At 39.2% G+C, this 14,636-nt stretch overlaps 1 protein-coding gene across 1 annotated transcript; it reads right to left on the reverse strand.

Annotated features, from left to right (window-relative positions):
• Positions 1–1,779: 1,779 nt before the first annotated feature.
• Positions 1,780–14,258, reverse strand: LOC107289418 (vomeronasal type-2 receptor 26-like). Its single transcript, XM_029284532.1, has 7 exons — positions 14,054–14,258; positions 9,693–9,870; positions 8,312–8,603; positions 6,641–7,516; positions 6,296–6,523; positions 3,138–3,264; positions 1,780–2,678 (listed from the first exon to the last, which is right to left on the reverse strand). The coding sequence occupies exons 1-7, from the start codon at positions 14,256–14,258 to the stop codon at positions 1,780–1,782; spliced, it is 2,805 nt and encodes a 934-aa protein (XP_029140365.1).
• Between the last annotated feature and the right edge of the window lie 378 nt (positions 14,259–14,636).

Consider the following 14,636-nt stretch of genomic DNA (forward strand, 5'->3'; position numbering starts at 1 on the left):
CTCTCCCTCTCTCTTTCTCTCTGTCTCTTTCTCTGTCTCTTTCTCTGCCTCTCTCTGATCTTCTGCTCACCTGGCAAGCTGGCTTCAAGCTGTTCTCCAGCAAGCTGACACAGATTCTTATTGGGGCAGCTCTCTCCTGTCCTTCCTGCTTCCTGCAGACATGCAGCTAAGGCAGGAGCCCCACCCAATAAGCTTGTCAGCTTGTCAGAGAATAGGGTAAGACCACTCTCTTTTTTACACACACACACACACACACACACACACACACACACACAGAGAGAGAGAGAGAGAGAGAGAGAGAGAGAGAGAGAGAGAGAGAGAGAAGGGAAGCGCAAGTGCCTCTCTTTGTCTCTCTCTGTCTCTCTCTGCAAATGGCAGAGGAGGCTGGGAGCCGCAGGAGAAGGCTCAAACAGCCACAGGTGGCTCCGGAGCCGCGGGTTGCTGACCTGTGGTATATGGCATTGTTATATTAGACAGGAGAACACAATGCTATTGCAGAGATGTAATTTGGCTTGCCAAGGTACCAGCTCTATTATAGGAAACACTTGCACACTTTCCATGATGAACAACAGGAAGGCAAACTGGTTCTGCACCAGAAAGAAAGACAAGCAGCTCTCTCTGCAGTGTCATCAAAGGTTCTCTCCCTTCCTGAATCCGCTTTTCAAATAGGTGCAGAACTGGGAAGATTCAGAGGGCAGGAATCTAACTGTCTGCACAGAGCACCAGCAAGTCTCCCCACTGAAGTGGTATCTATTTTATCTACTCACATGGAACATGCTTTTGAACTGTTAGATGGAGAGAAGCCAAGCTGAGTGAAGGGAGCTCACTTCAGCAAGCAGTGCTAGGACTCGAACTGCTGGAGCATAAATCATCTCCAGCATCAGTAAGCCACTCAGCCACCACATCTCTAATGTGTCATGGTTCTGACAGATGAAACTCTTCAAAGAACTTTGAGGCATTGTTTACCTTAAAGAATCTTTATTCGGGTAGCAACACATGGGCACGTACATAGTCCAAGCCAAAATCTGACTTCCCCTCCCCTAAGCACCTAGTATCAAAGCACAATTCCCTCCTCTAACTAACAGTCATAAATCACATTCTCCAATTAGTTTGAAATGCTGGCTTCCCCACCAGTTCTTCAACCCGCCATGTTTTATCATCTCTTATTAGAAAAAACCCTGGTTCCCACCCTTATACAGTATTGTTATGTCTAACTAAACTCCCAAGCACAATCCTCCTCCTCCCCCCAGTATCATCTAATTCTAACTCTAAGAGTAAAACATAAAATAGAGGAAAATGGCTGCATCTCCATATGTTGTGAAAGCAAGAACATTCAATGTTAGCAGCATTGACATCATGTTCATGTTGATATAAACATAGTTCTTTTCCCTCCACAAGAATTGGTCTGTAAAATATTGAAAACCAAAATAGAATTTAATTAATTAAATTGAATTAATTTAAATTAATTTAATCATATGGGAAATTTCTTCCTGAAAAATTAATATATCCTTTCAGGAAAGACGCAGCAGGCTCTGAAAAATTCTAAGCTGAAAGACAAGTGCAGCAATGTCTGTTTTAATTTTATTATCTACCTACATAATTTATTTCTTATAATACCTTTATGTGTACTAATGAGGTTCAGAAAGAAATATACCCTTTAGGTGTTTGAAACATAGATTACTTTTTTTTAACTGATGTTTATGAAGATGGCTATATGTAAAGAGCCAGTTAACTATTAGATAGATAATAAGATCTAAAAACAATTTGCTTGTTCTTGTTCTATTTCTTATGTATTAAATGCTCTCTAGTGTTGAGCTCAGGTTTAAATATCATTATATAGAATTTGGGGATGAAGATGCATCCCAGTAAGCCAGCACTGGAAGACAGGATAGAGAAGATCTCCACAGCCACCATGTATTTCCCTTTGGTGCTCATATAGGTGGGGACAAAAGTCACCCAAACACTGCAGAAAACCAACATGCTGAAAGTGATGAACTTGGCTTCATTAAAACTGTCTGGCAACTTCCTGGCTAGGAAGGCCACAATGAAGCTGAGAAGGGCCAAGAGGCCCATGTAGCTCAAGACACAGTAAAACATGGTGATGGAGCCTTCATGACATTCTACTATGATTTCTCCATGGAGTGCCTCCATGTCTAAATTAGGAAATGGGGGAGAATTAGCCAGCCAACCAATACAAATTCCTACTTGAATGAAGGAGCAGAACAAGATAATAGAGTAGGCCAACTTTTGCCCCACCCATTTATGGAATAGGCTTCCTGGCTTTGATGCTAGGAATGCTACAATGACCGTGATGGTTTTGGCCAATATAGAAGAGATTGCAATAGAGAAGATGATGCCGAATGTTGTTTGTCGGAGGAAGCATGTTGCCCTATTGGAGTGTCCAATAAACAGAAGTGAGCAAAGGGAACAAAAAAAGAGGGATGTAAGTAGAAGGTAAGTGAGGTTGCGATTGTTGGCTTTGACGATGGGAGTGTCCCGTTGCTTGATGAAAATTACAAGCACAAGACCTGTGGAGAAGGAAAAGAGAAGAGCCAGAGACACCAGAATAATGCCCAGTGGCTCTTCAAAGGAGAGGAAATTCATTGTCTTTAGAATGCACTCATCGTGAGCTTGGTTTGGGAACTGATCCTCTGGACAACTCTCACAAATCTCCATGTCTGAAAAGAAGAAAAGAGTTTCTGAATAGAATTAAACTTTTCTCAAGTATCAGAACTGCTTTTCTGGAATTCCCTCCAAGGAGTTTTCTAAAACTTTTTGTAACTTTTGTACTTCAGTTGTTTTCATTAGCTGATCAGAATATAAAATACAAAGGACAATCAAAATGATGGGAAACAAGAGAAAAAGAGAGGTCGAGTAGAAGGGGGAAAAGGAAAAAAACATTAATCCTATAGCAAGTAAAAGATAATAATATTAAAGCCTCAACTTTTTATTCTTACACTGTAGTATATATATTAGCTATGTCTATAACAACTTATCTAATCAGGAAAAACAAAATCAGAGTTTCATTTTTTCCATCACAAGCAGAAAATCTGGAAGTGTTTTCCAAATAGAAAAAAAAATAAATATACTGAAATGAACTTTTAGGCATAGGTTCATTGGGATGCTATGAATCTTACCCATTTGTTTGGTTATCATCTTTTCTGGACAGGAAGCACAAGCATAGCAGCAAAATGATTGCCCTTCAATCTTGTTCTTTATTTTTCCAAGAGGACAAGGATCATTACATAAAGAGAGAGGAGGCAGCTATCCCCAAATAGAAAAAGAGATGAGTATTAATCTTTTGTTTTTGCTTTTGTTTAGAGCCAATGAATATGAATGAGACAGTTGATCGCTCTGCCATGAAGGAGATTCAGACAGTTTAATCACGAAAAAGGCTGCCAGATCCAGGAATACAATTGAATTGTATTTCATTGTTTATTAGTTTAGCCAAAGTTTAATTAATGCAATACAGTCCAGAATTATATCCAGATTTTGATTATTTCCAACATTCTTCCACATTCAAGTTGCTGCTTAGTACCTACATGGCATAGGACCTGGTTACATGATGCGCTGCCTGTCTCCCATAGTATTTGCCTGGCTTGTTCCATCTGGCAAGGTTGGCACACTCATGGTTCTATCAATTAAACTATGCCATTTATTTCGACCTCGGAGTGCATGTTCCTTGTAACAGTACCTGCCCTCTGGAATGAACCTTCTCCCAAATTTAAATGTCTCCCATCCTTTTACTATTTCAAAATCTCTGAAGATATGATGTTCACCAGGCTTTTTGGCAAAGATGAATGATACCCATTTCTTTCTTATCCCTGTCTCCATTCATGTTGTTTTCTCAACCATCTTTTCTTTTTTGTGTTGTCATTATGTCTTTGTATGATTTTGTAAACTTCCCAGAATGACTGACAGTTGAGTGGCATTTAAATTTGACCTAGTATGGATGGATGCATAGTCAGTGTGATGTTTAGACTGGATTTGGCATTTCTATCCACCTACTGAGTCCATCTGAAGAATCTGGGACAAGAGAGATGTTGTGATTTAATGGTTTTAATAGTACCCTCACAATATGTCAGTCTTCCAAGTAAAGCTGCCTTTTGCAATTGACTGATGGTGATTTTTGTCAATTCCAACCACCAGCCAGTTGCAAAAAGAGTTTTGCTTGAAAGAGTTTACATCCTGCAATGATAGATTTAACACCATTAAACAATAAGATCTTCCTACCCAGGGTGCTTGAGAAAATCTTGATAGGGAGACTTCTTGTGAAGATGGCCAATAGATGATAAGCTCTTTGGATTGCCATTTTTTTCAAACTTACTAACACAAGGAACAGGGATTCCTTTAGTTGACATGACTCTCCTGTGTTAGGGAGAGTCCTAGAATCATCCCACGAGACGCTCCACACAGCAGAGGTATACAGGAATCCTCGGGAGCTGTGCTTTGGACCAGCTGGTGAGCTATTCCACTGGTGGGGGGAAGCGGGGCTGCAATCACTTCTTTGTTGGAAAAGCAGCCATTTTGGAATCTATTTTTCCAATAGACAATAAGTTGTGCCTTTCCTTTCTTAATCAATTTATGGGATTATTATCTGTATTTGCTAAAAGAGGCTCTTTCTAGTCACAGCCTCCTTTTTTGAAGCTCTGCAACAGATTTGATTCTTTATTGTTAATATTGAATAATTTAGAGATGCAATCATTTATAGAAAATTGTGAAATCACTGAGGCAATTTCACAGATATCTGATAATGTAAAGGATTTAACTGTAATTTTGGAAAACAAAATTGACACCAATCTTTATTATATAATGGTTTAAATACAACTTTCTGAGCATAACTGAAAGAAGCGATCCAAGGAAATCTTTAACTCTCAAGAGAACAAGTTTGGGAATTTTTCTTCATGGATATTAAGAAGGTTGAGAATTTCTTGAGAAAAAGAGACTTGATAGACATACCAGGGATGAAAAATATTTTATTCTATGAGGTAAACTGGGAGAAGTGTCTTAAGTTTAATGAGTTAATTAGAGTGAGGAAGGATTTTTACAAGTCTGATCTAGGTAATTGAATGACATCTCTAATGTACAGTAGTTTTCTGTTTATAAAGTAGGTATGCAAATATATATATATAATATAATATATATATTATATATTATATAATTCTCTAGTAATTTCTAAAGTTTGTAAAATATTATTGAAAGTGAATTTGATTGCTGGAATGTTAGGAGGAATTAAAAAAAGTTGTAGTAGAATTTACTGATTTTAGAAATACCTTTAAAGTAAAATTTTAAAATGGATGTTTAAAAAAAGGATTTCCCCCTTTGGTAAGAGAACTTGGGACAATGTAGTAATTGTGTTAATATAAACGATGATAGTTTGGGAAGATTAATAAGTGCAAACAGAAATATATATTATTTCCTAAAGGAAAAAGAAAGAAGAGGTAAAAAATGATTGTTTTATTCAATCATTTGGAAATCACTTCAGGATTTTGTGCTTGTGATGGAAAAAAATAAAACTTTGATTTTGATTTTGCTGATTAGATAGGTTTGTTTTTATAAAAATGGCTAGTATTTATTATTGTGTAAAAGGAAAAGTTGAAGTTGTAATGTTCTTATCTTTTACTGTGCTAAAAAGGGTCGGTAGTCAATGCCTTTTTTTCTTTTTCCCCTTCTATCATAGTTTTTCCTTTTCCCATTTCCCTCCCTTACTTTCCCATTATTTTCATTTTGTTTGTATTTTATATTCTGATGAACTAATAACAAATTTAAATGAGGTGAAGTATTTTATAGATGGATAACAATGCCAAATCCAGTGTAAACATCTGGCTGACTGACAGTCAGTTTACTGGCAACTCATGGAAAGAACCTAAAACTTTGAGGATTTGAAGAAAGCTGAGAGTTTGAAATTGTTAATTGTTTCACAGAAGAAAAGACTTTGTCTCTGGTAGCATTAATTATATTATTGAAATGTGGGTACATATGAGTTCTTTCTTGGGAATAATGGTTTAGATATGAAGGTTTAGATATCAGTTGGGAAGGCAAATATCTGGGCATGGAACTGTATTTCTCTTATTAACTGAGAGCAAATTTCCTTGCACAAGAAATTTGGAAATTCTAAAGAATGAGATTATCCAACATTAAACAGGCCAATACTTCTGTTTTTGCACATCTTTGACAGAGATGCAGTGTAATGTAATTGGATACTAAAACTAGTGCTATCTAAGGGCTAAAGGAAAGGCTACAAGTGCCAAAACAGTGTATATGAAATTGAGTCTTTCAGTCAATGTTATGGTACCTGAGTGAATTCATGATGCCATTGAATTTTCTCTGGTTGTATGCGGAAGGTTTCTCTTGGAGGAGCTCGCCGATCGATCTCTCCAACTGGGACGTAGATATATGAGTTATTTGGGAAAGTATTCAAATTTACAATGTCAAAACCAGCATCTAAGACTCCTTCTTGATTTAATTTAATTTCATCTCCAGCATTGTTGTTGAAGGAAATTCTCTGCAGAAATGAATGGAGCTTGCAGAAGGAAAAAAGATGATCTTTAAAGGGACACATACACATTTCCTATGTCCTGGCACTCTGTTGTAACCATAGAGAATCTTTTAAAAGAGAACTGAGAAAGAGAAATCTTACCTGCCAGGCTTCTACACTCTTTGATCGCACTTGATCCCTGTCCTTTTGTATGTTCTGGTGTGTCCTAACTGTATGAGCAGCTTGTAAGGCTTGAGCCACAGCATAGACGGCATTGTAGATACTGTAACTATGGCTAAGCATGCTGATTTCAAAGAAGGGTGCAAGAAGGTTCTCCAGTCTTTCTTCTCCAGTGCACTCCCCATCTTCAGGAGCATCTTTATTTGGTATGGAGCAGCCAAATGCTTGGTGCCAAAAATCTCTGATGAAGCCATCTTGATTTGCCCCAGAAGGGGTGACAGACTGCATAAATTGTTGGAAACCTGGAAGTTGTTTTTTGGTAATTGAGAAGGAAATGGCCCCATGGAACATTTGCATATCAAACTCCCTTTGGAAGGTACCTAATGTGAAATCATTCTGTGCCATCGTGATCCACACTTTTCGTGTATTGAGTTTTTGTGAAGAATCAAAAGTTGTTGATTCAAAAATTGGGGTCACTATTAGTGTAGAGGCCAGCCACATAAAGACTATATTTTCTCCATGTATAATAACTGCATTTGCTGTTTTCTCTGTGAACAAAATAGCGTGCCTCACACATTGTTCAACCAGGTCAAATTGGTCATAAAAATGTAAATTTCTCTCAACTCTTTCCGTGAATTCAGAGCAGATTTTATTTTCCGAGAGCATGGGTTCCATAATTTGTATGAAATGTTCTCCATGTTTGTCATCTGCAATGACAAATCCTACCCATTTCCATCCAAAGTACAGGAGGAGCTGAATTAAACCATCGTATTGGAGACCTTCATCGGGGGCCATGCGATAAAAAGGGGGGAAACGTGATTCAACCGTTGCTACAAATTGAAATGAGCCATATGAAATCTAAAGGAAAGAAAGGAGGAATAAAAGAAAGAGAATGATAGAGAAAGAGAAATTATGGATGTATGCATTTTATTTCTATTGATTTAAACCACTTTAGGTTTAAAAATATAGGTTTAATATTTTAATTTAGATTAGAAATTTCCCAAGTGACATATGCATTTTGATACTTTTTTGTTTACTTGTCTACCTATTTATCATCTCTCTCTCTCTCTCTCTCTCTCTCTCTCTCTCTCTCTCTCTCTCTCTCTCTCTCTCTCTCTCTCTCTCTCTCTCTCTCTCTCTCTCTCTCTCTCAATATATACTTGTCTGTCTGTGTGTTTTTGTGTCTGCCTATCTATCTATCTATCTATCTATCTATCTATCTATCTATCTATCATCAAACTATCTCTATCTCAGCCCTTTTCATTGTAGCTAACTTAATCAAGGGTTTTAATTAATCCTTGGTCAACATATTCCATATATTGTCCCACACATTTTTAATATTAAATCAAAATGTTTGTGTACCTTGTACCTTATTCTAAAATATACAAATTGAAATCAGTGAAGCAGGTAATTGTAGCCCCAATAATCATGAATATTCAACTATGCTCTAAAATTCTTTAAGTGTGGATTCATTTTACAACTTTTGGAAGCAGCCATAGACTGAAGTGAAAATTGGATTAGTCAAACTCTACACCTTGTACTTTTTTGTCAAATTCTGATAAATCATGTTCCTTGATGGGAAAATCAAGAGATTATCCTCTGTGTGATAGCAGTAATTCTACAGTTCCACCCATCCTAATCTATGGCTCCAACCTGTGGAATCTTGAAAAGCTGCAAGATTTCTGCCATACGTATGGATGTTTCAGGGCTCATCCCTCCGATGATTCCCATAATTTTCTTTTGAGTCCCACAAATATAGTTGGGGACAATTTTATGCAACTTAAAAAGCAGGTCCAGAGTGGTACGATAGGTCATTAGTGCAGCAGAGTAGCTGTCATAGATGTGGAATCCAAGAGTGATATTCGGCAAGATGTGAGGATCCTTGTTGATGTCCTTCACGGCAAACACTAAAGCCAAGATGTGTTGGTAGAACTTTGTTATCACACTGTAAATAAAGTGACTTGCTTCAAAAGAGAAGTATGCTATGCATTATGCTACTAAAGAGATATGCAGTGAGAAAAAATTATATGAAATATGTTTTGCTTTTGCTTCTCTAGATTGCCCTTATGTTGTGCATATTAGAGATATTGCTGAATTTCCACAATTTCTCTCTTAACATTCAAGATTCAAGATCTTTATATAAGATATTTAATTGTACACTTGAACAAATCATTTTAATAGTGATAGACCCATACAAATTAAAGGAAGGGCTTTCTACATAGGTGAGTATAATATAATGAATTATATTAGATTAAAGTAATGAGCTATCTCAGATTAATAGGAGGAGCTATGAAAGACTTTACAGAAGGATTTCATTTCTGAAACTTCTGAACACTTGTCATGTAAAGTGTTTGAAATGAGACAAAATGTTGGCTGCAATAAACATTAAATCTTCCAAATATACCCCAAGCTTTGAAGAGATTATTGAGTAGGAAAAAATGGAATGGGTTGATTTTTCCATGAGAATCTGAGCTAAGTGGAACTAAGTTGTGGGCATATATTAGAGAAGATCATATGATGAAGAACGTAGAGCTGAAGAACATAGCCATATATTTAGAAATTCAGAAACAAATGCTCTGTCGTGTTTTAGAAATAGGACCTCAACTATCAAATAAATACATGAAAAAATAGAGACATAGTATTAATAACTAATGCCTCCCCAAGGTTTTGGAAATTATTTTTTATTACTGTTTCTAATGGTCTAAGGAAAGGATGAGTATAGAAAAAGATATATTAAAAGATTATGGAGCCTTTTATGTTATGGTGAATTAGGGTTGGTGCTTTTCTCCAACTGGAAAGTGATTTCAATTCTCAACTCAGTATCAGTTCATTCTGTTCTATTATCCTTTTAACTGAAATTAGAATATTGGATGTTAAATAAACTCATTATTTCTATTTATTAATCTGTTATTAAGGATATGCCAATTATACATTGATATTTTGTTACATAGATTGATTGAACCTTTGTGTTTTGCAGAAATGGAAAGAAAAGAGCAGGATTATATTAAAATCAGGTAAAAGAGTGATTTCTTACAATGGGATGTCAATTGATTCCATAGAAGGATGTCTTTTGAATTTAATTTCGGGGAACACGTAATGGACTTGAGACATCAGTCCACCAATCAAAAGTTCTCCCTCCTGGTACCATTCCTGTGGAATTTTAAGGGCTTCATCTCCAGTGCACTTTAGAGGTTGTACCTTCATGGCCAAGCCTAGAAGCAGTAATAGGGCAATAATCTCCAACATTCTGACTTATTTGGCTTCTCCTGTATTGCTGTTGCCAGATGTTTAGATTGAAACTGATGCTATGGACAGCAGAATAATTGCTATCCACATCAAGATCTGACTTAAGATTTTGTCCTGTCTCAATAATTGATGTGATTTCTTTTCTTAAGTCTCACTTATGTTTCCATGCCAAAGTGTGAATAGACAGAGTTGCAATTGATCCAAATACCTGATTTTGGGGCTCTTTCTTCACTGTCAATTTAGGAAAACATCAGAAGACCTTGGTATTCTCAATATTTTCTCTTGGTCCTCTAACTGTTAGGCTTTAGCAGAATTTCAATTCTCTTATAGAACTCCTCCAAGATGGTTGTCCTCGTATATCTTGCATGTGTGGGACTATGGAGCAAGTCCCACTTATTCAAATATGAGAGAATCTGTCAGCTGTGGAACTGATCAACAGGCTAAACATATTAGCACAAAATCCACAAGCCCTACATATATGTGATAAGAACAACAAATAAGTACAAAATCCTGAGCATCCAACTTATGGCAGCAGCTGTCTTACTTATCCTGTGCTGGCTGGGGACACTTCAATCAGTTTTGAAGAATGGCCCCTAGTATGGAATCGTACATTGAAAGTTTATATCTATTCTGGCATTTGCCCTTGATATTTCTTTCAAATGCACCTTGAAAGCCACTGGAGGATTGACCTGTTAATTTGTTTGTGATAACTACTGTAGAGAGATGATAACTTTCCTATTAGAAATGCTGAAACAAACATTTTTGTGAAATACCAGGGAAACATTTTTAAGGTTAAGGAACTGTGGTTGACGTTTATACTTTGGCAACGTGGCAGGGTTCTGCATAAAAGATGTGTGGCCACATACATTCTCTTAATATATTAATCAAACACACAAATGCACATACTTGAATTAAGGTAAATAAGTGTGTCTCAGGATAATGTTGCAGGATCCAATCTTCTGAGCTTTTGGACTTATGGCAGCTATTAAGTTGTTGGCTCTTGTTTCCTTGTGTTGTCAGGTTTTTGGCTCTTAAGAACCTGATAAGTTGGTGGTAAATCAACATTCCTTTGACTGACAAAGGGCCTGTTTCCCAGGCTTGAATCATTTCTCTGACTATTTTTGTGCCTACTCAGCCAACAATCTTAGTAACTGCAAAATTGAACGTATGTCCTTGCTCATTGCAATTGCCCACAACTTATCGTCAACAGGCAGAATACTCAGTATGGAACCTGTGGCCCAGAAAATCAAATCATTTGTATTCACTGACTATATCACAATGATAGGATGGCTAGTGTGCTGCTGTAGTAAAAAGGAATAATTAGTATTATGGTCACATGGATGAGTTTCTCTAAAATTTTCCTGTGTCACCTGCAATTCCCACCATGCCTGTCTTTTCCTTTGTCTCCCTTTTACAATGTAGTGGGTCAAAGGGATATAAGCCCTGCTTTGCTTTTCCTCATGTAGCCACTACATTTTCCTATCTCTTTGTTTTCTACCCAGAAAAACCACAGAAAGGCAAGGGTTTCATCTGAATAGAATAGAATAGAATAGAATAGAATAGAATAGAATAGAATAGAATAACAGAGTTGGAAAGAACCTTGGAGGTCTTCTAGTCCAAACCCCTGCTCAATCAGAAACCCTATACCATTTCAGACATGGATGTCCAATGTCTTCTTAACAATTTCCAGTCTTGGAGCATTCACAACTTCTAGAACTATGTTGGTTTTTTGGTAGCTGCAGCACACTGTTGGCTCATATTTAAATAATTGTCCACTAGGACTCCAAGATCCCTCTCATAGTTATTATTATTGAGCCAGGTATCACCTATACTGTACCTGTGTATTTGGTGTTTCTTGCCTAAATGTAGAACTTATTATATACTTATTATATATACTTATTATATACTCATTTCCACCTAGGCAAATAAATATTTCTTTATTTATATTTAAAACTTCATGTGACCAAGAATTGTCCTTTAAAATAATTGCTCAAATGGTACTATGCTTCTAGCACACCTTCTGAATTGAGTAGGGGGTGATGAAAAGAGTTTGGTATTGGACATATTATCACCTTTGGTGGCAAATCCCAATTAATAAATGGTTTTTAAGAAGAGGGAAAATCACTCAACAATCTAAAGAATTTTTAGCTTTGTTCAGTTTGTTCTTTTTAACGTCCATCTTATTATTATTAGTATATGGCAGGGGTCTGCAACCTGAAACACTAAAAGAGCCACTTGGACCCATTTCCCAGAGAAAAGAAATCACTGGGAGCCGCAAAACTTGCACGCAAGAGGGGGAGAGCTTGATTGAAGAGTTTAATTAAAAAGAAATAGAGGCTGTTGTGCATGAATTCTCTCTCTCTCTCTCTCTCTCTCTCTCTCTCTCTCTCTCTCTCTCTCTCTCTCTCTCTCTCTCTCTCTCTCTCTCTCTCTCTCTCTCTCTCTCTCTCTCTCTCTCTCTCTCTCTCTCTCTCTCTCTCTCTCTCTCTCCCTCTCCCCTCTCTCTCTCTCTCTCCCTCTCCCCTCTCCCTTTCTCTCTTTCCTCTTCCTCTCTCTTTCTCTCTCTCGCTCTCTTTCCTCTCCGTCTCTCTCCGTCTCTCCCTCTTTCCTCTCCTCCCTCTCTTTCTCTCTCTTTCTTTCTCTCTCCCTCTCTCTCCTGTCCCTCTTTATCTCTCCCTCTCTTTCTCTCTCTTTCCTCTCCCTCTCTTTCTTTCTCTTTCCTCTCTCTATCTCTCTCTCTTTTCCTCTCCCTCTCTCTCCCTCTCTTTCTCTTTCCTCTCCTCCCTCTCTCTTTCTCTTTCTCTCTCCCTCTCTCTCCTCTTCCTCTTTCTCTCTCCCTCTTTCTATCTCTCTCTCCTCTCCCTCTCTCCCTCTCTCTCTCTTTCACTCTCCCTCCCTCCCTCTCTTTTTCTCTCTCCCTCTTTCTTCTCTCTCTCTCTTCCTTTCTCTCTTTCCTCTCTCTCCCTCTTTCTCTTTCCTCTCCCTCTCTCTTTTTCCTCTCCCTCTCTCTCTTTCCTCTCCTTCTCTCTCTTTCCTCTCCCCCCTCTCTTTCTTCTCTCTCTTTCGCTCTCTCTCTTTCCTCTCTCCCTCTCTCTCCTCTCCCTCTCTCTCCCTCTCTTTTCTCTTTCTCTCTCCCTTTCTCTCTCTCTTTTTTCTCTTTCTCTCTCCCTCCCTCTTTTTCTTTCTGTCTCTTTTTTCTCTCTCCCTCTTTCTCTCCCTTTCCTTTACTTCTGTCTCTCTCTCTCTCTTTCCTCTCCCTCTCTCGTTCTCTCCCCCTCTCTCTCTTTCTCTCTCTTTCTCCCTCTTTCTCTCCCTCTCTTTCCTCTCCCTCCCCCCCTCTTTTCTATCTCTTTCCTCTCTCTGCCTCTCAGACAAGTCGGCTTTGCAGGGCTCAACATGCAGCTCCCCCTACCAGGGGTCCCCCTGGAAGACAAGCAAAACAGGGTTAATGGCCCCGTTCCCTTGTGCTCGCACCTCCTGGTCACCCACTGGCTTTCCAGGATATTTGTGATGGTATTTCCTGAGCAGACTGGGGGCATGCACATCAGTGTCTTTTACCCAAGATGCTTCCGACAGGGGGTACCCTTTCCACAGGACAAGTTAATACAAACCACCCCTTTTCTCCCGTCAGTCCAGGATTTCCTGAATCTCATAGTGGTCGGGTGCCACAGGACCTGGGGTCTCCATTGGGCAGTCATGGGACACTGGTTTCAATAGGCTGCTATGAAATACCGGGTGTAGCCTACCTAGAAACCGAGGGAGCTGGAGTCACACGGTTACCGGGTTAATTACTTGTGCAATTCGGAAAGGACCGATATACTTTGGGGCCAACTTTCTACAAGGGACCCGGAGCCGTATGTATTTTGTAGAGAGATACACCAGGTCCCCACCCTGAACGGTTTTTGGGCCCTCCGCTTCTTATCCGCTTGTTCCTTGGCAGTATCTCTTGCCTTTGCTAGGGCCTTTCTCACCACACTCCACACCCCGCTAACTCGGGCCAACCATTCACCAGGCTAACAGGGTTGGGATTCCTGACCGCTGTACTCCGGCATTGGTACAAACTCCCTGCCAGAAACCACCTGGAAGGGGGTGAAACCGGTACTACTGTGCACGGCGTTATTGTATGCCACTTCCGCGAATACTACCAACTCCACCCAATCTGTCTGTTGGTAAGAGACATAGCTCCGAAGGTATCGTTCCACCGCAGTGATTGCCCATTCTGCAGCTCCGTTGGTGCTCGGGTGGTACGCCGAACTGAGCCCTTGGGAGGATCCGAGGAGGCGTACAAAATCACGCTAAAAGTGAGCCGTGAATTGGACCCCGCGGTCTGAGATGATCCGACGTGGGGCACCATGAAGACGGTAGATATGTGACAGGAACATGCGGGCCAATCTCCGAGCCGATGGTAATCCCTTACAGGGAACGAAATGAGCCTGCTTAGAGAATAGGTCTACCACTGTCCAAATCACCGTATACCCCCAACTATCGGGTAGTTCCACAATAAAGTCCATGGCTATGTCATGGTTGGTCTGGGTCAGCCACCGACTGCAACAACCCCATGGGTTTCCCCAGGCTGGGTTTGGAAGTGGCACACACAGGGCAGCCCCTCACGTACGTTTCCACATCTGTCCTCATCCGGGGCCACCAGAATTGATGTCTGGCCAGATGTAACATCTTCAGAAACCCGAAGTGGCCCACCTGTTTTGAGTCATGACAATGGTAGAATACACGA

Source organism: Protobothrops mucrosquamatus, unplaced genomic scaffold (genome assembly GCF_001527695.2).
Source record: "Protobothrops mucrosquamatus isolate PMUCROS unplaced genomic scaffold, P.Mucros_1.0 scaffold695, whole genome shotgun sequence".
NCBI classification, from domain to species: domain Eukaryota; kingdom Metazoa; phylum Chordata; class Lepidosauria; order Squamata; family Viperidae; genus Protobothrops; species Protobothrops mucrosquamatus.